The sequence below is a fragment of the Talpa occidentalis genome, unplaced genomic scaffold, assembly GCF_014898055.3.
Source record: "Talpa occidentalis isolate TD23 unplaced genomic scaffold, MPIMG_talOcc4v2.1 talOcc4.4, whole genome shotgun sequence".
NCBI lineage: Eukaryota > Metazoa > Chordata > Mammalia > Eulipotyphla > Talpidae > Talpa > Talpa occidentalis.
Genome location: NW_023604295.1, coordinates 33,845,434 through 33,870,459, shown reverse-complemented (window position 1 = coordinate 33,870,459; position 25,026 = coordinate 33,845,434). Strand labels below are relative to the sequence as shown.

General features: G+C 42.6%; 1 protein-coding gene across 1 annotated transcript in view; it reads right to left on the bottom strand.

Moving 5' to 3' along the window:
* Positions 1 to 267: 267 nt before the first annotated feature.
* Positions 268 to 25,026, bottom strand: part of RTP4 (receptor transporter protein 4) — a 38,356-nt gene continuing 13,597 nt past the window's right edge. The window contains exons 2-3 of the mRNA XM_037524550.2: positions 3,475 to 3,665; positions 268 to 1,136 (exon numbers count right to left, since the gene is read on the bottom strand). Of these exons, the coding sequence (XP_037380447.1) occupies positions 383 to 1,136; positions 3,475 to 3,626 (906 nt within the window). The 5' untranslated portion in view covers positions 3,627 to 3,665 and the 3' untranslated portion in view covers positions 268 to 382. The remainder of the gene's footprint in view (positions 1,137 to 3,474; positions 3,666 to 25,026) is intronic.

The window sequence follows — 25,026 nt, the reverse complement described above, 5'->3', positions numbered from 1 at the left end:
CTTAGTTGTGCCAATGAATAAACAAGTGAATTAATGAATGAAGACCTTTTATTGGTTAAACAAATATATGTTATTGGGTTCATTATCTGCCAGGTCATATTTCAGTTTATCTGCACAAAGGAGGTCTGGGAAACCTGTACTTATTCTACCATGCATGACCCTGCTTGGTATCAAAGCAAATTCTCTGTTAAAAATGGCAGCCATGGGCCTCCCCTGGTGGCGCAGCAGTTGAGCGCTGGGCTGCGAGGCTGCTGGCAGCCTCAACAGCACTGGTTCGTTCCACAGCCTCCAGCGAGGGCCCCACAAAAAAAAAAAAGGCTGCCAATTCATTGACAAGGAACTAAGGCAGGAGAAAAGAAGAAGACAGCCTGTTTTCATTGTCCTAGTTATAATGGGCTGCAAGATAAGTGAACAGAGCAACAACACACACATAGCCAAGCATGGACAACAGATACTGAGTAGAGGAGTCATTCGGTGGCACCAATGGAGAGGAGTTTGAAAAGCTATGTGGAGCAGGCTCTCCAGCTGAATCCCTCCTCTGCCTTTGCCTTCCATAGGCAGCTTGAGTCCCTAGGGAAACTGCCCCCTCTGGGAAAATTGATTGTGTTATTTGAAGAGTAGGCCATGAGCCTTCTCTTGATACGGCCTGCTGGACTGTCCCTGGTTTTGGCTGTTGACTTGTTTTCCAATGGGACCGAGGGTCCTCTCCAGCATTATGGCTGGACACTGAGCTTCCATTGACGTAATTCCCAATCTCCATGTAGGAGAATGGCAACTCAGATGGCTCTACCATGTTGTCCTGTTCACAGATGCCCAGGGAGCATGCCTCACAATTGGCCGTGTCATGGGCCCCTTCCAGATGCACTTCTGGCCTCACTGGTATCTCTGCAACTCTTCTGATGCCATTTTCATAGAATTTCTCCAGAACGCGCTGCACCAGGTTGGTTAGAATCCTGTGGGTACTCTCTTGAGAGAAATCCGGCTTTTCAAATTGAGACCAGGAACACTTTTGGCACTTTTGACCAAAAAATCGGATAAGCACACGGCCCTGGGACTTCTTTTTCTTCAGGTGCATGTGACATAAGATCTGCACTTGGGCAGAACACCAGTTTCGCCGACATAAGGAACACAGGAACCTGCAGACAGAACAAAGTCCATGGTAAACTGATTGTTGACCTGAGGGAAATGGGTCTGGCCTCAGTCTCTAAGATCTACAATCTGGAAAAGCACATGTGGTATTGACAAATTGACACATTGGAATGAGAGGCGTTGTGTTCCTAGTGAAGCTTTTTCCTGTGAAACACTGACTATGGCCTCAAGTCTGCCTCCTTGCTAATAAAACATGTCTTAGGGGAAAAACATTCTGGTATGTGCCAGTGAAATTTGGTTCTCATAAGGAATAGAGAAAATTCTTATAGAGGACCTACTTTGAGGCAGGCACTGTAATGGCTGCTTCACAGCATTATTGAGTTCAGATCCAGAGAAGGAAATGAGTTATAAAGGGATGCACAACATGCTCAAGAACATGCAAAAGAGTCATGTTTCCTACACTTGCTGACCCACCTGCTATACCTACTACTCACATTCTCCACTGAGCTTCATGGCAGGCCTTATTCCTAGAGAAACAAACTTAGAATCTGCAGTCATAATACTAGAGTTGAGACCAAGTCCATAATTTACATCAGGAGGAGCCTCCAATAAAGGACTTCCTTTTTCAAAACTTCAGGTTTTAAACCATAAAAGGAAAAATATTCCAGAGTTACAATGTCACCATTAAATGAGGTAACATATATGGAAGTACTTTGTAAATTGCAAAATGTTTTTCAAAAACTGACTGATACTTTCCCAAAAGTGAACTAGTAGGCTGATTTTCCCATCTATAAATGACTATCTTGTCAATTTATCTAAACAAAAGAAGCACTTTCTTGTTTGGGGCAGTGCCAAACTGATAAACGACATCCCGAGTCTCTCAAGGAGCTCTAGCTGGTGTGGGGAGAAACAGAGAGGCTCACACAGTATGCTGAATTATAAGCAGAACAGAGTGACTGCCACATGGGCCCTGGGCAGTGACCTGAAACTGTCTCTAGAGTGCTAGGAGGCTTCATTTATTTATTTTTTTAAGATTGATTTATTTATGCAAGAATCGGGGTACAGTCCAGATGCGTGGGAGGTTGAGAAGGTTCACCAGAGACAGAGCGGGGAACAGAACAGGCAGACTGACTGAAATACACTGCTGAGGGGAGCAGCAGGCGAGACGAAAGATCTGTCTCGCCATGTGGGACCCTCGCTGGCCGGCCCGCATGGAACCTGTGCTGCAGAGGCTGCAGACAGCTTCACAGTGCGGCGCTCAACCTCCTGCGCCACCAGAGGAGGAACAGGAGGCTTCATTTAAACACTGGTTCTGCAGCTAAAAATAATCATATAAATATATATGATATACAAAATGTAATATATAAATATATGCTATTTTTAAGGGTATCATTTACATACATTTAAAACTATTGTGTGTGTATAAAAATATATAAAACCATTATCTTGTGGGAATATAAAAGTAACTCTTACTTTCCTTGGGCAGACCAGGAATGCTTTCAGGAGATGGCACTTGAGTTGGCATTTGGGAGGGCAGGCAGACTTGCCAAACAGGCTGAGCATCATGGACAAGGGTATAGAAGCCTGAAATGCATGGTGTGGCATGGCTAGCAATCCATAAGAAATGTAGCAGATGAAACCTGAAGCAGTGTAGGTGCAGGCAAGGAAGTGGGATAACAGGGGAAACAGAAAACTGAGTGAAGCTTCCTGTGTGCCACAGAAAAAGAAATGACTTGGTTCATCCAGCTCAGCAATTGTTCCCCTTTTGACATGGACAAAGAAGCTTGTTCCTGCAACTTGGAGGGTGTCTGGGGATCAAAGAAAAATGTAGCCAATATTGGCAATAAAGGCAGGGCACTGCTAGGAGACCCCTTGAAATAGTCCTTAGATCTCCTTCTTGCAATATCGTTCCCGCCTGTTACCCCCAGGCCTTCAGTAAAGTAATGTTCCAAGAGATAACTTGGCTTTGTAATTCTTCAGGCTTTAAAGGAAAGTCTCAGACCCAGGCTGGTATTGGCTGAACTAATCCTAGTAGGGCTGCCGCAGCCTGGGGAAGGCAGCCAGGACTAATGGGGAAGACAGCAGAAGTCTCCACAGAAGTCTCTGGAACAAATAAGGTGGGAGAGGATAGCAAGGCAGGTTTATGGACCAGGTGGGTATTCCTGGCAGAATTGCAGAAATATTTAGGGAAGGAAACCTAGTTAAAAAAGAAACTTCCAGCAGATGTGTAAAATGGAGGCTTGGTGTCTTCTCATTTAGATCCTAAAGAACATTGTGGCCACCCAAGGAGGGAAAGCCTGCTGACATTAACAGGCCATCAAAGGAATCAGGGGTAAGCTGAGCCTCAGCCCCAGAAAGTCCATTGCTGGGGACATCTTAACTCACCTGCCAAATGCTCGCTGTTGATATTGCCTCCACCCGCATGCCAGACGGTCTGGCTGAAGGGTCTCATCCAACCTGAGAGTCCACCTGTCCCGGGTGGATGGGTTCATCAGCTCTTGGAATGTCTGGTTCCACACTTGGATATCCAAAACCATTCTCTTCCCCGAGACTTGGAGTCAGTGTTTAGTGAGTAACTTTCAGCAAGAGATAACAACAACTTCGTTTCTATATCTGCATATGAGTCAGCTGATTTTTTGTTTTTTACTTTCATTTCAGACTGAGTTCACAGAACAATCGCTGTTCTGAGGACAGAGAGCAGCAGAGTTTGGCTAGTTGATGAATAAGATTTGCAAGAGACCAAGCTCTGTTCTAGATTCCTGGGGCACCTGCAAGGTAACTTGTATTTTATTTTTTTTAGTTTTAAAACTAGGCAAAGACTATGTTCAGCACGGGAACAAGCACCATGTGATGTGATTAAGAGACAGTTCCTACCTGAGTGTGTGCTCAGATCCCCATGAAGATGAGGGTGTTAGGAGGTCAGCATGTGTCCATAGCTCATCTCATGCACCTGAGGAATCCCCACACCAGTCTCTTGAGACGATTTATTCTGGGTGTTTTGCAGGTGAGCACCACAGAGAGTTGGGGTACCTTGCCAAAGCCACTCAACTTGTAAGCTAAGTAGGTGAGACTTGAACCCAGATCTTTGTGACTCTAAAACCTTTTATGTCTCAAAATCCTCCCTCCCTGAGGAAAAGCTGAGTATGCTGTTTCAGGTTCCAGCACTCTGGAGACAGTGTGGGAGGAACTTTCTGGAAAGCCTGTCCTCCTCATTCAGTCTAGGGAAATATCCTGAGTTCTGGAGCAGAACACCAGACTGAGTGAAGAGTTATTTAACCTTTGCAAGGTGAGCTATCTTGCAGGGCAAGGTGAGTTATTTAGCAGGGCAGTTTACAAGCAGATGTGGGAAGCATCTTGTGATGGTAAGATAGAGAAAACCCTCATTCAAGGGGTGGGGGATTGGGACTAGATGACCTTTAAAGTCACTTCTAACTCAAGCAGGCTCAGATTCTAGAAAGTAAGCTCTGTCCTTCTGGAGCTTAAATTCAAATGGGGGGATAGCCCAAGTGGGGCACTTCTATCCTAGAAAGGATTACCACACTCATGTTGCCCCAGACAAGATCAGATTAAGTCTTCTCAGTCTTTCTAGACTAACATGCTCTGTTTAAGAGGCAGAAAAACCTTCTCTTGCTTCTCTCCCTCCCTGGATATTCTGTTTTATACAAACTCTACTTTCATAACCTTACACATTGATGGCCCCTATGTCTATACAGATAGTAGATATGAACTTGGAACTGAATCTATGAGAGACTAGAATTGGAAAACCCTTACGCGTCAATTTGTTCTCTTTTCCTTATAATTACTGCACACAAGAAAACTGAAACCCAGAAAAAAAAAACCACTACCCAAGGTCCCACCAAAAATTAGTGCCAATAGAAGACCAGAACCCATACACCCTAAGTCCCACCTTGAGCTCCACTCACTGCCCCAGACAGGCATGCACCCACATCCTAACGTTTCTCTGCTATTTTCTGCTGGGTTTAAGAACCTGAGTCCATCTTTCATTCTTTGTCTCCAGATAAAGAATGTCTCCTGAAAGTTTTTTTCCCCAAAATGTAGGCTCACCTCATCCCTTGCAATCTCTGCCAACTTCCCTTACTTCTGCTTCATGTGTTCCCTTAGGCAGTCACAACTGCTCCATGTCAGCCTAGGTTAGCAGTGTTGGGGTCAAGGAAGACTATGAGTTTGTTTTGAGGACTGGAGGAAACCCACTACTTCCCCTACCACCAAGAAGAAAAGGAAGAAGTAAGAAGAATACATCCCTTTGAAAGCCCCACCGATCTACTGTAGTCCACTATTTTCTTTGTGCCGAGGCATTGTGACTCCAAGATATTGGATCATGGAACTCAGAAGATGGAAAAGACCTTGACATCACCTTGCAACCCCCTCCTCCCATGCCACTGACACCAGGGTGTGGCAGTAACTTACACAAACGATGTGGTTGATTCTGGTGACCCCTAGTCTTTTATTAGCTGTTGGTGTCTAATCCAGTTGATTAAATAACTCCTAAGAGACAGTCAGAAAAAAAGAAGCATCCAAAAGGAAACAAAGCATGAGACAATTCTGAAAAAGGAGGCATAGAAAAGTGCCTCAGTGGTTCAGAGCAGAATCATTTAATCCTGGGATGGCAAATGACTTCCTCTGCCTTTTCTTCCCCCTGAAACAGACATTGCTAATCAATGCTTGCACCATTCTTTCTGAGTCTGGGTGTAAGTTCAGAATCCCTTTTCATCAGTGACCGGGGCTGGCTCCACCAATTGACTGGTGGATGAAACTTCTTTGCCAGTCCTGCAATGGTTCTATTTCCTTATTTTACAAGATACCAAAATCAAGATAGATCTGTTGTAACTAGGACTAAGGTCCAGTGTGCGTCATCATTTGTCTGCACCCATTTTCAGAATATCACATGACCTGCCATAAACAGGTCTAACATCAAGTTTCACACATACGAGGTGTTCTTCTTGGGAATATTTTAGACTTGGGAAGAAACAAGGCTAGCCAGAGTGATAGGAATTGAGGGGATGGGACCCAGGCAGGAGATGGAGGCCCTGTATAAGGCATTCATCCACTTGCTAATTTGTTTCAACTGTCTAGAGCCAGTTGCTCTAGCTGGGAATGGAAAGCAATGGAGGAACTCGCTGTGGTGAAAGGAGAGAAACAAGAAATGCAGTCCTTAATGCAATAATAATTTTACTGATAGTTTCAACATCTCTTCAAGTAGCATAAATTCTATAAGTATATATAGAATAGACACAGAAAAATTTTAAGATGATTACTCTGGGGGACAAAGAGGCTAGGTGACCCCTAATCGATGGTCATTTCTCCAGCTTCAGTGCTTCAGAGTAGGGAGAGATGAGTTCTAGACTAAGGGTTCCTGTTGTTTGGTCATGGCAGACATGTATCTTCATCTCCTGGACCCTGGGATGACCTTCCTAATAAATAGCAGAGCCAGGATTCAGCTTTCTTTGATGCCATGCTAACCCCCGTGAAAGCACGAGCACACCTAAAGAAGGAATGTGTTGTGAATGGCAAAACATGCAGGAGGCATGGGGGGTCCAAGTGGGTATCCCTGTGCTGCTCCTCCAAGGGTGGCCCCCTGTGGGCTGGGGCTCCCTAGCACATCTGAGGAAGGACTCTTGCTCCAGTTAGAACTGCTTCATGGTAAAAGGCCAGTCTGGATGGGGAGGAAGGTATTGAATCACATCATCCTCCTGGTGTGTGATGGAGGGGCTGGTTGTCCTCACCACTGCCCCTGCACGTTATGGGTAGTCCCAGCTTCTTTCAACTGGGAGCCAGTGGGATTAGAAGAAAGCAGAATTAAACATTTGGCTTACGAAGGTCACATATCACTCTTATCAAATACCTATAATCTGCCTTCCCTTGTTCTCAGGCAGGGCAGAGTCTAGCAGTGAAAAGAGGGATGAAAAGAAGGATCTAGTTTAATTTTCTCCATGCCTCACCTTTCTCAGCTTTTGGTTAGTTACCTTTTAGTGACAAGCATAGCTCTAGAGCCAGTCTGCTTGGGTTGAGTTTGTTCCACCTTAGAGGTCTTTGGCAACAATCTGTGCCTCAGTTTCCTGATCTAAAACAGTAGGGATAATAATAGTACCTACCTCCCAGGGATGGTGTGGAGAGTGAATGAATTTAAAAATAGTTACTAGCACTGGTAAGCAAAGAGTAGTATTTGCTTTTTTGTTATTGTTGCTATGTTACATATTTCTTTCTGCATTACTATAAAGTCTTTTTTAAAACTTGTTAGGGAGGTAACAAAATAAAATCTGAAAAACATATTAAGAATTGTAGTTCAGGATGAAAAGATAAAACTACAAATAAGAATATATATAAGATTCAGAGAACATAATAGTTGCTGAAGAATCCAGGAATCCTGAAGAATCCAGGGTGGGCAGAGATGGGTTCTAATTCTACCTTGTCACGTAACCACCAACCCTGCTCTGTGCACCAACCTGGGCAAGCTGGCACTCCCCCAGGACTCACATCCCACCCTGTATTGATAGTCACCCTGTAAAATGTAAGAAGTCAAATGGAGTGTAAAGTCCACCTTGCTGATCAGGCCTTGCTGATCAGGCCACAGAGAGCAAAGATCATGATAAAATGTCAATAAAATAATACTCTTAGGGCCTCCCTGGTGGCACAAGGGGTTAAGCACAGCACTGTGAAACTATCCAAAGCCTTTGCAGCATGAGTTCAAACCCCATCTGGCCAGGGAGCTACCCACATGGCACAGCAGACCTCTCCTGCCCTGGCCACTGTTCCCCTCAGCAGTGTATTTCAGTCAGTCTGCCTGTTCTGTTCCCCACTCTGTCTCTGGTGAATCCTCTCACCCCCCACATCTCTGGCCTGTACCCCAGTTCTTGTATGCATAAATAAATCTTTAAAAAATATAATACTCTTAGACAAAAACAGAATTGTATAATATCAAAGTAACTGAAACCAAAACTCACACATTTGCAAAGAAGCAGTTTGTCTCACGATTTCTGTGAAGACCTTGACACCTGTTGCACTCTTTCCCAATGCTGGGGTTTGCCTCAGTAGACAACCATTGCATGAGCTTCAGGAAAGCAGGGTCCTAAGAGGAGGGGTCACCAATCCCAAACCACACACCAGTCATGGCCACCCTCAAATAGGATCCCTGACTGTTGCTCTTGATGGCCACCTCCTCTCTTTCAGCACAGGAGGTCTTAAAACCAGAGTCAGAACTATTTGGGTTCTGCTCCAAGGCTGTGCTGAAATGTACTAAAGCAGGGTCTGTCTTTACACACCCCACTACCTGCACCACGCAGGCCAGTGTTGGGAAATGAGCAGGACAAGCTTCACCCATTCTTTGGCCTTCCTCCATCCCTGATTACTTTACCCAACCCCTTGCTCAGTCCCAGGAATCACCTCCCACATTAACTGCCTTTGCCAAGGTTCTTACAAGAACCCAACCAAGGCAAAGAGCGACTTAATTTTTCTTCACTTCCTTCCCATGTGTTAAAAAAAGGATTTTTCCAGCCTAACACTTAAGGAGCTTAAATGTCATCACTTCCATCCTGAGCATAAAAAGAAAGCAGAATAAAGTGAAAGTCAACAACCGTTCTTAGATTCATGAGAAAATTGAGGTCATAGGGCAGGCTGTGGCCCTGAAAATTGGGTGGGGTGGGGGGAGAGAGAGAGAGAGAGAGAGAGAGAGAGAGAGAGAGAACGAACACGGGCTGGAAAGGGAGGATCAAAATATACTGAAAGCAAAAGCACAGGAGTGAGGACCACCACTGGGACCTCCACAGCAGGAACATTTTACTGTCACAGACCAATTACTGGAGGCACAGTGAGTGCAAACTTGAGAATTTAAAACATCCAAGGGGCCAGTGTTAGGGAAGGTTTCCATCCTCTCCTAAGTTTCATCTCCAGGAGCCCCACCAGGTTCTCATTATGAAGATGGGGAAAAACCTTGGGCTTTGGGCAAGGGAAGGAGAAATATGCCATTAAAAAACAACAACAACAACAAAAACACCCAAGCTCTCTGTTCATAACAAGTCTGCCCTCAGGAAAGCTGTTTCACCAGAACATACACGCTTGGGTGTTACAAGAATCAAACTGACTTGGGATGATAAATGCCCAATTCCAGGCCCCTCAGGCCTTCATTTAGGGAGCGGGAGCTACTCAACCCTTTCTACCTAGTGATGAAGACAAAGCCCACCAAGCTGGCAGTGATCAGAGAGGAAACCCACTCAGGGTGACGGGACTGCCCCTGAACTGTTCTCCAGGAGAGGAGCCAGGGCCCACGCAGCTCAAGGCGGTTCTCCTCTCACCTTGTGCCATCGATGGGAGAAATAAAGAATTCAATCACCAGCAAGAATTCTGAACACAAAACTAGAGTCATGAAACTTCCAATCCATGGGAGAGATTTTAAATGTTCCCCAAGTCCCATCCATTACTTGCTTAGTTCTTTTTTTTCCCCAGAGATTTATTTATTTATGCATACAAGAACTGGGGTGCAGGCCAGAGGTGTGGGGAGGGTGTCTCTGTTCCCCCAGAGACAGAGCGGGGAACAGAACAGGCAGACTGATTGAAATACACTGCTGAGGGGAGCAGTAGGTGAGATAGGAGTCTGTTGCACCATATGGGTCAGCCAGGGATAGAACTCGTGCTGTAGTGGCTGCAGATAGCTTCATAGTGCTGAGACTTAACGCCTTGTGCCACCAGGGAGGACTGCTTCTTAATGGTTAATATTTGAATTATAGGTAAAAATTCAGAAACTATAGCTGGAATAATTTGCAAAGAAAAGCTCTGGCCTTAAGCTCTGGGTTTAAGTCCCACCTCCAACATTTACTGAGTTACCTAAACTCTTTTGAATGTCAGTGTCCTCATTTAAAATGTAGATAAATAATGAAATGTATATTAACAATAATCCAGTGGCTGATGATTTAATTAGAAATACTTCAGAACAGATGCATCAAATGCAACTTTGTCAAATACAGATGTCCAGGCCCACCTCTGGAAATTCTGATTCCACAGCTATGGGATGAAGTCATGTTTTTTTTTTTCTTTCTGTTTATTAATGAAATATCAATTTTGTTTACATTTTTGTTGATATTTTGACAATATAGGCTTTCTCCCCTCAGGGGTTGCCACTGTAGGTCTCCCACCACCAAGCACCCAGAGTCCTCCAACATAGTCCATTACATTCCTTCCCCACCCCCCACCCCCCGCTTCTCATCTCTCCTCTCTCCCACCCTCTTCCCTACCCTCTTGGATGCCTCAGAACTATGGTCAGTTTTCAAGGGTTGGTTTTAAAGTTTGTCTTTGTTGGGTCATGTATTTTTAAAAAGCTCCAAGAATAGTGCCAAACTAGCCTCCTGCATCAAAGTCATTATAAATTAAGAATCTGTGGCTCAGGAAGTTTGGGTGGCTGGCCAAGGTTAACTTTATGAGTGACAGAGGCAGGAGGTGATGCCAGGTGCTTTAAGTCCCACTTGTGTGCTTTCTTCCACTGTGCAATTCTGGAAGGCAAGGTCAGCCTTCATTAGTCTCATCATTACATCTGAGTTAACCTGGCACCAGAAAGCAGCTTGCTCTCTGATGGATGGAGTCCGGGAGACAGCCACAGTTATAATGTATGAATTTAATTAACAGCAGTACACGCTAAAATTCAGGGAGGAGAACTTCAAAAAATGGAGACAGATCATCCAGGGTCACTGCGATGCAGAGCCGGGGAGACGCTGCACAGCCAGCTGAGAGCCGCACCAGTGAGCAGAACTTGGTTCTTCACCTCAATTCTGGCCATGAGAGTGCAGCTCGGGCCTTGGCCTTCCTGAAATCCCTGTAGCCCCTCCTGACGTAAAGAAGAATTTTAAGCCTGTGCAAAGAGCAGTCTAGACTCCAGGCTGATTGCAGCAAACAAGCAGACTCAAAACTACAAGCCTACTGGGGTGGTTTGGTGGGTGTATGAAAGGGCTCCTGATTTTGACCTCAATGTCAATGATCTGCAAAGATTCAGAATGGTCTTCTGGAGGGAAGTTCACGCAATTTTTACTGGAGTACTTTCAGAGACTGACCTAGAATCTTCTACTGCAGTTTTTGATTTCTCCTGATTTCGTTCCAACAGGTCATTTGCACAGGCAATTTCTTATACCACTCTGGGGCACTCTTCACTCTCAGCCACAAGACTGAGGATTGGGTTTTCCATTGCTGGGGAAAATAAAGAGATTACTTTCCCCTCACTCCCTGCCAACTTCTCAAACAGGTTTTCTCCTCCACCCCATTTCATATTTTAAATGCAGATACATTATGACATTGTTTCAAAGAGAAGGGCCTGGAGCACCTGTAATTACTGGTATCAGTCACACGTGTCAGGTCTGCTGGGAGCGACCAATGAGGGTGACATCTTCAGAACAAAACCTGCTGTGCACAGGATGGGTTCTGAAGACGGAGGCTGGGAGATCACAGGTGACAAATGTTGCCTGAGGCCTTGGCACAATCGCACTCTTTGGCTCCTCTGCCTTCCTTCACAGCCCCAGGGGTTACAATGCTTGTCCTGTTCAATTTGGGTCTCAGTCTGCTGGATGTCACAAAACTGTAAACAATCTGAGGTTTTACCTTTTCGTGTGTTTTCTCTCACTTTGTATTTGTTATAATCTATGTCACCCATTAATAGATTATTTTTTGGATCCACTTTTGTTCTTGTTAAGCTCCTGGGGCTTGAAAAATGAATATTCAGATTGCTAATATGTGGAACTGAGCTGAAAATTTATCCTGGCCCAGATATTTGAGGAAAAGAAAATGAGACACGGTCCCAAGGAAACTGATAAACAAAAAGAGGATCAGATTTGGGCTGAGAGGGTCTAGATAGGAATCCAGACTATGCCACTAGCCAACTGGCATGATCTGCTTTGCCTCCCTACCTCAGTTTCCCTTTATGCATAATAAAGTATTGGATTAGACAGTCCCTGAGTTCCAATTCAGGTCCAGATTCTGTGGATAGTCCTGGGCTCTGGATTTTCATGAGGGGATGTGAAAGAATCTTACTGCAGTCTGTGTTAGGTCTGTTGACAGCATGAAGGTGTCCCAAGTGGGAAGGAGGTCACTGAATTTGGATACAATCAAGGAGGTCACAAGCCTCCTTGTGAGGCTTATTTTTCCCTCAGGAAAAAACTGGGCATTATGTAAACTCAGGAGGAGATCTAGAAGGCATGGAATGGAAAGGGAGAAGGGCAATCTGTATAAGTCAGTGCCTGGAAAGAGGGAAGAGTGGTGGAGGTGAGGCACTACTCACACCGAGGAAGGGAAAAGCTCTAGACAGATGGCTACCAGGTGCAAGAGGGAGCAAGGCTTCCCCTGGCAACTCCAAAAGACATGCAGGGAAGAGAAATGACTAGAAGAGGCTTTCATTCAACACAGGGATAACTAGGCAAAACTTTCGTTCCAAGCCGAACAAAGACAGTGTGGGATACCTCAGCCACCAGCTTTCTCTCTCTCAGGCATTTTGGTGTAACATAAGAGGACCAAACTGAAAACTAAAAACCTGGATTGGAGTCCAAGCTTTTTCCAGAAATGGGTTGCAGTAACTGGGTGGGGTGACCAAATGGTGAGGATATTGAATGTTTTGTTGCCAAAAGCCTCCAAAATTGAAGATTTTTTAAGGCATTTTCCATTCCTAGATTTACAAAAATTTTGGAGTTTACTTTCCCCCTTCTTGGAATTGAAAATAAAATACAGGAAAATGATATGTCCCTTGGTTTAACATAATTGACAGTCTTGATATAAGAGGTTAAGTGCATATTTGCTTTCAAAAAAATTATTGTAAATTCTAGTTACTGTATTTTGCATAGCTTCTTCTAACCCATAAGTCACCAAGCACCTCATGGCCTGATTTCCTTTGAGGCCTTCAGGTATACTCACCCCCAGGAGATCCCATAGTAATTGACATCCCTTCCTTTATAACACTTTCACACTTACAGATCTATTGATTCTGTTATCAGCTCTCAAAAACACTTTGAGGGCAGGAACATTTCCTAACTGTTATTTCCATTGTACCCTCACATTTAGGAATGACTATCTAGCAAGCAGGAGGTGCTCAAACCATTTCTTACATAAATAAGTGAATCCAAATGTCCATATTGACATGTAGTAGTGTTATTCCACAAGATTCTGTTAGTCCAAACTTCTTGCTTCCTTCCTTTGACTGACAGAGAAGTATCAAGGTAAAATAAAACTGTAATAATAGCTAAGGGCCTTTCGGAAAGTCACTCTCAAAAATGGATAGTATAGTGCGGTGCTTAACCCCTTGAGCCACCAGGGAGGATCCCTGGCCGGCCAGCCAGGGAGCTACCCACAAGCCGAGGCAGACCTCTCCTGTCTCCACCGCTGCTCCACTCAGCAGTGTGTTTCAGTCAGTCTGCCTGTTCTGCTCCCCACTCTGTCTCTGATGAGTCCTCTCACCCCCCGTATCTTTGGCCTGTACCCCAGCTCTTGTATGCATAAATAAATAAAATCTTAAAAAAATGGGTAGTATGATTTTAATAGACTGGGTGATTAATAAAATAGACTTATATAACTGAATAAATTTATGTCTACAGAGTTTAGACCACTTTTGGAATTTGTCTCCAACTCTGAGGATATACTAAAAAGAGACATTAAAAATATAATACGGGTGACTCCCCATCATCCATTTAACCCTTTCCCCTGGGTATCAGCTTTGTTGGACGGGCAGGGGATAGTGAATTGACCCCTCTCCCACCCCGGGGACTGGAGGAATGCTAAGATTGATCCCAGTAGACTACTGAAATTGCATTCCCCTTCAATACTTTAAAGAAGTCCGTGACCCCTGTGCATAGCCAATCAGCCCCCTCTCCTGCCAGTCACGTCCTGTTCAATCCTGCCAGGTCATGTGGTACAACAAGAGGAAACTGAACTGTTGCTATTACCTTGTCTCCTTAAGCAGACAAGTTTAAGAGTGGAGTTCACATTCCAGAGGCAGAAAGGGGAGAAATGTGGTCCTTTACAGCATCACTAGACTGTGGCAAAAACTCTCATACAGTTCACCTTTCTCAGTTAACTGAACATATCATTCACCTTTATTGCCTGGACCTGTTTGGATTAAGCTTCCTGGTTCTTAGAGCATAAAGGAGAGTCCAGCAAGACACTGGCACATATCCAAACAGAGATGAGTCAGAGCCACAGCACCCTGAAGACAGACAAATGAAGTCACTGCCCTAGACAAATCCAGCTCATGCAGAAAGGAAGGAGCTTGGCAAAGAACCTGAAGATCCAGCTCTCCTTCCCAGGCTTTAGGAATGCATAACTGGCAAAGGAATACTATTATAAAGTCAACCTTGTTTAGTATCTCCTTGTCTAGACCTTGTAAATGTCTGAAAAGATCAACAAATAATCCTTGACAGGCTCAACATCTGATATTGGGAAAACATGTACTTCTGCAATCATGTTTCTAGTAAATAAAATTGCCATGGAAAAGAGAGGATATTTGTTTTGTATTCTGAGAATGTTTAACTAAATAGATACTTCTTCAAGCAACTTCATGCTGTTTTATATAGTAAAAACTGTCTGACAACAGAGAAAATCACCAACAAAATAAAACCCAAACAACCAAGGAAAATGAAAACAGGAGACAGTTCAAAAACATGTCCCACAAATCAAAGAAAAGACAGAAGGAAGTGATGAATTGGAAAATAGAGACAGACAAATGCAGAAGCTCCCACGTAGGTTAAAAATTAAATCTGGAAGAAGGAAAGTACAAATTGAGAAAAGAAAACACTAAAAAAAGGCAGGGGGGAAACGAAGAAAAATCTGAAGTCTAAGAAAGACTTTTTTTGTGTCTAGGTTTGGAAGGATGTCATGAGAAATCAAATTCATTGAGTTTGGCATATATACAAACCCTGGTAATTTCCTTTTATTATCAGGGAAAGAAGAAAAAAAAACCTATATGTATCCAGGCAAGAGTGGGATAAAAGGCTTACCTACAAAAAACCAAAAATTAGGTTAGCTTCAGATCATTTCTCACTAATATTAAATGCCAGGAGGTAAAGATGTAACATTTGCAAAGTTTAAAGGGAAAAATACTCAAGGCTAAAGACTCTATCAAATTATTTTCACTTGCAAAGAGAGAAAAAAAAGATGTTCCTAATAAGAAGTCAGCTAGTAAATAAATCTGCACCTCTCAGAACCTTATTAAAATTGTGTCCTGAAAGATAAATAAAAACACTAAGATGAGAATGTGTTTAGTCTTTCAATATTTAATATAAATTTTGCTGTTAGCATCTAACAAAAACCATGTTTAGGTAATATTCTTACTATTCTGCATAGCGTTTTAATCACTAATATGTAGCCTCATGAGACAGGGAGTTTTGTCCATTTTGTTCACTCCTATGTACAGTTACTAGAAAACCATTTATCCAATAGCGGGTGCTCAAAAAGTGTGTTAGAGAAATGAATCAATTAACCAGAAATGGATACTGAATCAAGTGCAATGTCTTTTCCCTTTATCAATTTACTTTTTTCACAATTAATGTACTGATTTGCTTTCATGGACTTGCTAATAATGAACCATCCTTGCATGCCTGGAATAATCTCTTATTGCATGTGTATAGTCCTTGACTACACAGCTGCATTAGATTTAGTAAGTCTTTATAACTATGGTTACATTAGCTGTTTTGTTTTGTACATTGTTATTTGTATGACTGTGTTAATTTGTTTCACTTACCCAAAATCAATTCTCCCTTCTCTTAGTAAGAGAATCAGTTTTCCTTTGGAGAATTACTGCTTGCTCACTCTAATCCCATGAGGTTCAAGTTAGACTAATGCTACCCCTGCGGTAGTAATTGATACTAACCCACTCCTGGCTTGCTAGAACTTTCGCCATAAATAGATGCTGAATTTTGTCAAATTTTCTTCACCTCGTCATACGATTAAATGTTTTTCCCTTACATTCAAATTAAAAGATAGGATTTTGTTGTTGTTAAATGAAACTTGGATTTTTAAAATAAAGTCAACTTGAGTATGTACCTAAGTTACCTTTTTAATGTATTGATAGAATCCGTTTGTTACTATTTTGTTTCTATTGGTAAGTAAAATCTACCTATATATTTTTTTATATCATCCTAGTCAAATTGTGGTATCCAGACTATGTTGACTTTATAGAACAAGTTTGAAGGTGCCTCCTCTACCTTTTGTCTGGGATAGTTTGTATAAGGGGTGGGCATTATTTCTTCCCTAAATGCTTAGCTGAATTATTCATTGAATCTATTTTAAACATGAGTATTTTCTTTTGTGTTTTCCACTTAAGTGATACCTTATTATTTATATTTTTCTTTTTCTTACTTTACCTCATCTGTCTGTTTTATCCCATTATGTCTCTCATGACTTTTAAATTTTGACTCTGAGTATCTATTGTATTTATTTAGTTTTAAAAATTAAAAAAATACATTCAAACTTATCCAAATAAAAAAAATTAAAACTGAATACTAGCTATGCGTGTATTTCCTCAAGAAGAGACTCTTGGGATGTTTTCTCTTACTTTGTTCTCCTCCTTCTTTAAAATGATTAGAATTTTTATTCTGAACTGCTAAAATATTTATTTCAGCATTCTTCTTCTATTTTAAGAATGTGATTTACGTTTAAAAATGAGATTTACTGGATACATTGAAAATCAGTATTTTTCTTATAAATTTCTTCTTCCCCAATCTGCTTTCTTCCTCCTGATTAAATGTTAATGTAGAAGGGATACTTCTTCGAGCCCTTTGTTAAAAGTTCCTTGATGCAAATTTTTGAATTTTCAGTAATTTGTTGGATAACCAAAAAATTCACAGTCCTTTTACATTAATAGTCTTAAATAATCTCCAATATCTTCTCTCTCCTGGGGTTGCAATAAGAGCTCTGATGCACAAATCATTTTCTTTTTTAAAACTTGTAAAAAAAATAAAACTTGTAACGTGCTTTTATTGCTGAAAATTAAATTTTCATCAGAAAATATTTGTTTATATCATTTTTATTAGTCATGTGTGTAATTCTGTAATGTAATTAAAAATGTTGGTCTTCATTCAATTCTAGGAAATCTTATTTTTGATTATGTTTCTCTATTCTTTCCTCCTTCTCCTCTGGAAATGCTTATCTTTGTCAATTATATACCCTGAGTCTATCCTTCACTTATTTTATTAATAATTTTCATTGATTTGTCTCATTTGCTTTATATTCTGAAATATATTTTTAAATCAGTCTTTTTAGATGAATAATTTCAACAGCAGCAGGTAGATGGCTGGGAGTCCTGAATTGAGGAAGGGAGAAGATTGTTGGATTTATGAACTATTCCAGAAGTGAGAGAGAAAGGGAGACACTGGAAAGAAGTGGTGGTAATTTTATGGGCACAACACCTGAGAGGAGAAATCAAATATTGTATGAAAATGAACAACAATGTAAAAATAAATAGTCAGACAATAAAATAAATTTAATCCATAAAAAAAAGAGAGAGAGAGGGCCTTCCTGGTGGTGCAAGAGGTTAAGCACCACACTATGAAGCAATCAGAAACCTCTGCAGCACAAGTTCAATCCCCAGCCAGGGAGCAACAAACATGGCGCAGCAGACCTCTCCTGTCTCGCCCACTGCTCCCCTCAGCAGCGTATTTCAGTCAGTCTGCCTGTTCTGCTCCCCACTCTGTCTCTGGTGAATCCTCTCACCCCCCTGCATCTCTGGCCTGTACCCCAGCTCTTTTATGCATAAATAAATAAATCTTAAAAAAAAAAAGAGAGAGAGAGAGAAAGCAGTGCCCTTCTTAGGACTGTTCCACCCAGGACAGCCAGCAGAGCTTTTTCTGGGATTGTGAACACTACTGGCTGGTTCACTCCAGCCTTTGTTTCTTGCCCTTAGATGCAAAACATCACTCATCACAAGCAGGTCCCAGGCAGTTTCTGCATCATCTCTATAGAAACGGAGACTGCAGTCAGACAGGTGAGACTCTTCCAGGCTTCCTTTCTTCCAGGGATGTTAATCATGTGATTAACTCCTCTTAGAGGAGTGCTAAGGTAAGGAATGTGTTTAAAACAGAGTAATTCATTTTCTCTCTATATCTTTAGAAAATATACTTCATTATTTAAAAACCAAAAGTAGAAATTATTTTTAAAGAGGGAACTCATGACCTCGTGGAATCAAGGTGCTGCACTAGATTCGTGACCTGGAGCCAGCCATGCCCACACTCCTCCTTGGTGAAATGGGAGAGATGGAATGGGCCTGGGCTTCTTCCCAACAAACTCATAAAAATCAAACATTACAAATATGGAGTTACTTTCTTATAAGTAAATTGCTGTGAGAATACAAGCTGATATTGCTGTTAATATCAATGAGTTAGAGTTATAATAAAAAAGAAATAGGCTGCCTCATACAGCAATAAGCTCCCTGCTACTGGAAACACTCATGAGGAGGTCGCTCAGCCCTGTCTCAGAGATCTTTGGGGAGATGGATGCATCGGACATTAGAATTGTTAATCTCCAAGTCCCTTTTCAATTTTCTAAACGTCTGTGATTCATCCAGCGCTTGGAAGTGCCATAGGCTTGGGAACCAAAATTTCCCCAAAGTTAAACTCAATTCCATAAATTTGAAATCAAGTAGGAACAAATTTATACTCTAATTTGGGATAAAGGATGGCCTTGATGTGTAGCTAATACACAGACTTCTCGTTCACTGATGACAGAAACAAAATTACAATGGGAATTCTTCAGTGAAATAACTAACTGCAGCCCGTTGTGATCATCCTGGCAGGCTGAGGGAGAGATGGAGCCCAGACTTCATTAGCAAAATTTGACATTTTCTCTCTCCAGCCCTAGGCCATAAGTCCACCTGGTCCTGCTGCCTCTTAAGCTCAGAACTCCAACTCTCCAGTGTGTGCCTACATGGGGTATAAGTGGTCGAGTTCACAGGTGTCAACTGATCAAGAGAAACTGCCCACCCATGCTCAAATAAACCTCAGCAAGACTCACATCACTGTCAATATATTCTGAAAAACCAAAGAGCCTTGTCTGACTTCCACTGGAAACTGACAGTGGAGCCCCCAAAATGCATGAAAACAAAAAATCAGGATGAAAATTGAAAGGGAAACTCAATTTGGCTGTTGTGGCTTTGCTTGTTTTACTGGATTCATTAATTCGACCTACACTTACCAAGAATCCTCTAAATGTTGTGGCACTTGGCTCAGCACTTTGGAGGAGACAGACTATGGTGACATGACACATCTACTGTCCCTAAGATATTTATGGTAATTGGCACCAACAAACTATGAAAAAATAGATAAGTAGAAGTAGCAGATTCAGTGAAGGAGTGAGTGGAATATGGGAAGGTTCTTTCTTACAAAGAGAATCAGGGAGTTTTCATGGCCAATTAGTATTTGAACTCAACCTTGAGGAAGGAGAGGAATCGGATGTGCCAGGATGAAGGAGAGCTGAGGCAGAGAGTCATGTCAATGCGGGAATATTCATGACTGAAGGAGCTAATACATAGCATTTATCAAATGCTTACCATATGCCACGAGCTCTGCAAAGATCTTTAACAAATTAGTTCATTTGATTGAGAAAAATGAGATACACAAAGGCTGACTAGCTTCCTTGAAGTCAAACAGCTTAGAAGAGATAGAATGTATAAATTGTCTGATGGTGTTTTTTAGGAGGATGGTACAAATCACTGATGCTGAGTCAAAAGGACATTTGATGTCAAGCTTAGGAGACCAACGTATCTAGATATTGAGAAATTCCCTCTAGATCTTATTGTTGAAAAGGCTCAGCATATCTATCATTAAATTTTTCTCTAGTCATAATGGTTGGGGAAATCTAATTCTTTCCTGTTATATCCTTTAATACACATTCTTTTTTTTATTTATTTATGTATGCATGCAAGAGCTGGGGTATAGGCCAGAGATGTGGGGGGTGAGAGGATTCACCAGAGACAGAGTGGGGAACAGAACAGGCAGACGGACCAAAATACATTGCTGAGGGGAGTAGTGGGCGAGTCAGGAGAGGTCTGCTACGCCATGTGGGTTGCTCCCTGGCGGGCCAGGGATCGAACATGTGCTGCAGAGGCTGCAGATTGCTTCATAGTGCAGTGCTTAACCCCTTGCGCCACCAGAGAGGTGCTTCTTTAATACACATTCTGAAATGTGAACTTAGCAGAACTCTGAGATGATGCAAGGAAAGACTTACTACTCTAAGTCGAACCCCTGGATTCTGGCTGAGGAGTGAGGAGCCTTGAGAAATTCCCTGCATGAGATAGCATGTTCTGACCAACTGATAGAACGTGAGATCTCACCACTTTAGACTGTATACAGTCTTATTATGTAGCTAATAGATAGAATAGACCAGAACATGAATCAATAAAGCAGGAGTCAGCAAACCAAATTCAACTTGCCACCTGTTTTTGTAAGTAATATTTTATTGAAACAAAGCCACTCTCATTCATTTATTGCTGCTTACCTGTAATAATGTCAGTTCTGAGTAGTTTCTACAGGAACTATAGTATGCAGACACTGAATTATTTAACTGTTCACAGTATAAGTTTGTTGTACTCTGAAATAGGAACATTGGACAATTCTACACACTGGAAAGAGGAAAAGGGATCATTTAATCGAATGCATTTTCTTACCCCTGACACATAGAAATGGAGGCCCAGAGAGAGGGATTTTCCTAAAGTCATAAAACTAGTAAGGGACCACAAATGGTGTCACTAACATTAGACTCCAGTTCCCTTCAATACACCAATACCAAAAAACTAAAGTGACTTATTTTCTAAGCAATCACTCACTGACTAATTCCTAATGCTGGGTGTCTAATACTATGCTTTCTCAGGTGCTATGAGAGTAGTGAAAGGCTTTGCATCTTCCCATTGTGTGGCCTACACTGGAAGCATAAGGTTATATTATAATGTATTGTATCTTAATTCTCTCTTAACTCAGCTTTTGAGGGAAAATCCCACAGGTCCAAAATTTCCCTTTAAACTCTCAGGAAGATCCCACAAGGGAGGCGCTTAATGTCTCTCGCTGAGTCCAACACAACTAGTCAGCCATTCAGTCCTGGAACTGATCTTTGCATCTTGGTGAGGCCACAAGTGAAGTAGCTGGATTGCACTTAACAGTTATATAAATCAAAATGCTTTCCAACTCTGAGCTGCTGACAGGGAGTCAGATCTGGTAAAGAACAGCAGGTTCTCACCTCCTGTTGCACATTCAGCTTGGCCTGGGGACTCTGTTTATCCAGTGAAGGGTCAGGTGGCATCCCCACATCACCCACATTTTATCCTGCTCTTTTCCCTCAAACTTGTATTATTGAGTGAGTGTACAATGTGACTCCACCAGATATTTGAAGCAATTTGCACCAGTGTGTGTTAAAGTTCTCTGTGTCAAGTAGAGATTGTCCATGTTGGGGCAGTGTGTGGATGTAGTGTATGTGTGTGCATGTAGGGGATTCTGACACAAATGTCCTGTGTGTTAAGATATTTTCCCAAACAGTAAAGTCTTTGTAGAAATAACAGAAATTGATGTGTGTTTTATATCTGAGATTTATAGAATCTGAGAATCAGAATATTATTTAGGGGCCAAAGGTGCCCAGATTATGTGCCCAGTGCAGGAGTTATTGTGCCTGATTCTGCCTGAATCCTCCTGCTGGCACATACACCATGTCCTGGGGTTGCTCAGCTGGTGCTCAAACAACCACAATTTTCAAATGATCTTTGTATGGAATTGAACTTAGAGCTTCTAGTTCTGTCTCCCACAGTCACATAGAATCTCTCTTTTCTTAAGATAGTTCTTAAGAGTGTTTGCCCAAGTCAATTTTCCTGCCCCGCTTCTGTTCTCCTGGTCGTGGAGAATATGGATGGATGGCAGTAGGGCATGTGCACACATATGTAACATGTGTTGGGACATGTATGGAAGGGAGGAGGGAAGAGGATTTCAGAGATTTCTGAATTACTGAAATGTAAAAACCATTTTTGGCTTCCCTGGTGGCGCAAGAGGTTAAGCACAGCACTATGAAGCTATCCACAGCATCTGCAGCATGAATTCAATCCCCATTCAGCCAAGAAGCTGACCCACATGGTGCAGCAGACCTCTCCTGTCTCACCCACTGCTTCTCTTAGCAGAGTATTTCAGTCAGTCTGCCTGTTCTGTTCCCCATTCTGTCTCTGGTGAATCCTCTCACTACACCCCCACCCCTGCACCTCTGGCCTATACCCCAGTTCTTGTATGCATAAACAAATACATCTTTAAAGACAAAAAAAAAACATGTTGAAGAGGGAGTGAAAAAAGACTGGACTTCCTATAGGAGAATAAAACAGTCCAGGAGTTTAGAAGATTATTCTGCCTATATTGTAAAGGATATATTTGCAGGACCAAGACTGGAAGGGACAGTAGGAAAATACTGCAGGAGTCCTAATGTGAAATGAGGCTTGAGCAAATAGAGGTCACAAAGGCAGAGAGACAAAGTAACAATCAAGAAATGCTGATGGGGGAGCAAAAGACTCCATGACTGATGCAGAGCTTGAAGAGGAGAGGCTTGAAGAGGGATGATACCAAGGTGTGACGGGATTGTCAAGAGATGGAACAATTCCAAAAGGCTGCACTACCTGAAATGTTCATTCCTTGGCCTCCCACCCCTCCCAAAGTACTCTCTGTAGAAAAAGAAATGATACATTAACTGGTATTGGCAAGGAAGGAGAAATAGGAGCACTATCTACAGGCCAGGATAATTAACCAGCAAGCTTGGGATCAGCTGCTGTAACCTCAGCTCATCTGCCCCTGAAAATGCCAAGAGAGGATGGGAGGGAGGGGGAGTGAGGGCAGGACATTTTGCAAATGCTAAGGGAGCAGCTGAGCTCAGACCTTGGTGACACTTGAGTTTGATGTACTTGGCACTTTGGCTCTGTTTTCTGGAGTCCTTGGGGTGCCAAATGCACTGCATCCAGCCGGCCAGTTGTCCAAACATCACTTATGCCTCTAGGCCACTAATTACAGGGCTCCCCTTTAGCCTTATTGCCACACTCCATTAGGGGCTGGTGGTGACGTGCACGGGAAATGGATTGGAGGCCATTAGACCATTCAGGTTGAGAAAGGTCAGGGCTTGCCTCTTGGGAGAAAAGCCTAAATTCTAGTTTTATAATCTAGTACTTAAAGGAGGAGATAGAGCTCAGAAAAGAGGAAAGAGGGGTAAATTATTTCACTTCACACTGCCTGTTTGCTTATCTGTTACCTGGGGCATGAATAATGCCTGATTGTGAGGATCAAATAATATCAGAGGCACAGAAGCAGGTATACAAGGAGCTGTTGCCACTGCCAATGTTATTTGCTCACCTGAATATTTAGACACATTGGATTGAGCATAAAGAAACCAAGGGATAGTTCCATCTCTGCCTGGTATGAACAGGCTGACCTTTTATTTCAGTTTTGCCTCTGAGTCTCTGAGACTCAGTCATTGGTCTAGATGTGGTTTTACCTTCTTCCCAAGAGGAACTGGATGATGGGGGTCTGTCCAGCACTAGTTGGCAGGGCATTGTCTTGCTTTTTCTGAGTCTGGGGTCTTCTCCCTGAACTCAGTGCTCATGGGAGATGACCTGCTATTGGCTGAGTGATTGCATTGCTCTGGGCCACCTGCTGGGATCATTCAATACCTCCTGCTGATGGGCTCTCCCTTCATCACACCACACAAGTCTCTGTCTGCTTACCAAGAACCTCACTCCTATGCGAGGTGTGAGTTGGCCACTCTAATGCAGCTTCCTTTCCAGGAGTGCAGGGGGCTTATCTGCCTGCAGCCTGCCTCAGGCCTCTACAGTTTCCTGCCTTCCAACTCACAGCATAGCCAAGCTCATTTTGACCAGTCTGCTCCACCAAGAGATTTCAGCCATTTCTAATACTTCTCCCAGCTGAAAATTCAGAACTAGGGCAGTTGCTTTGGCCTCAGGAAAACCACTAGAACTCTCTGGGCCTTGTTCTCTCATCTTTGAAACAAGGGTGCCAACATCTGCCTTGAAGGATATTATCTTGCTTGAATGCTACTCCCCATCTATTAACTGAACTAAAATCCTACTGATCTTCAGGCCTTGGGTCTTAGATGTTACATCATAAAGGTCTCCCTTATCAACATTCCCCACTACTATTATGTGCTCTGATGATAGATCACTGTCATCTTTCGAAACTCCTTCAAGTCATGAAACTAATCATTATCAGCTTGAAGTGTCTCTCCCCTACTAAATCATGAAGTCCATGAGGGCAGAAATTGCCATGCTTGCCAACATTAAACATGGTACATAGCAGAAATGAAACATGTCTGAAGACTAACAGATGAGGTATTTGATGTGCCTGGCTCATACCAGGTCTCAGTAAAGATTACTTCCTCCTCCCGTCCATTCCCTCTTCTGGAGAGCACCACAAGCTCAGGATGGGAGCTGCCCTCCCTCCCACCCCCCACCCCCCTACACACACACAGCAGAGCACCAGAGCAGAGCTGAGCTGGTTCATGCCGGCCTTCCTTTGGGGCCCTGGGCTATCTGCAACCAGGTAGAAGTTACAAAATACTAGAAATGTGGTAAAAATGATACCCATCTCAGCAATTGTCCACCCTGAAATTCTCAACATCAAATTTCCCGTCTGTAGATCTTTTCAAATACTGGTGCCATCGCCCAACCCATAGAAATTTTATTTCAGTTCATTTAGAATGTGCCCTGGGCTTTAATATTGTTTCCTAACCATCCCCCGCCCCCAACACCCATCCACAGGGACATCCCAGTGTGCAGTCATGGGTGAGAATGACCCATTCTCCAGACATGAAGTCTGAAGCACAGGAGGGAAGGGAACAAACCCAAGAACCCACAGTAGCACTGGCATAGCTGGAGCTAGAACTTAAAAGAGTTAACTTTCCACCCACAACTCCTCCTCCTGCACCAAGTAACAAACTGAAATC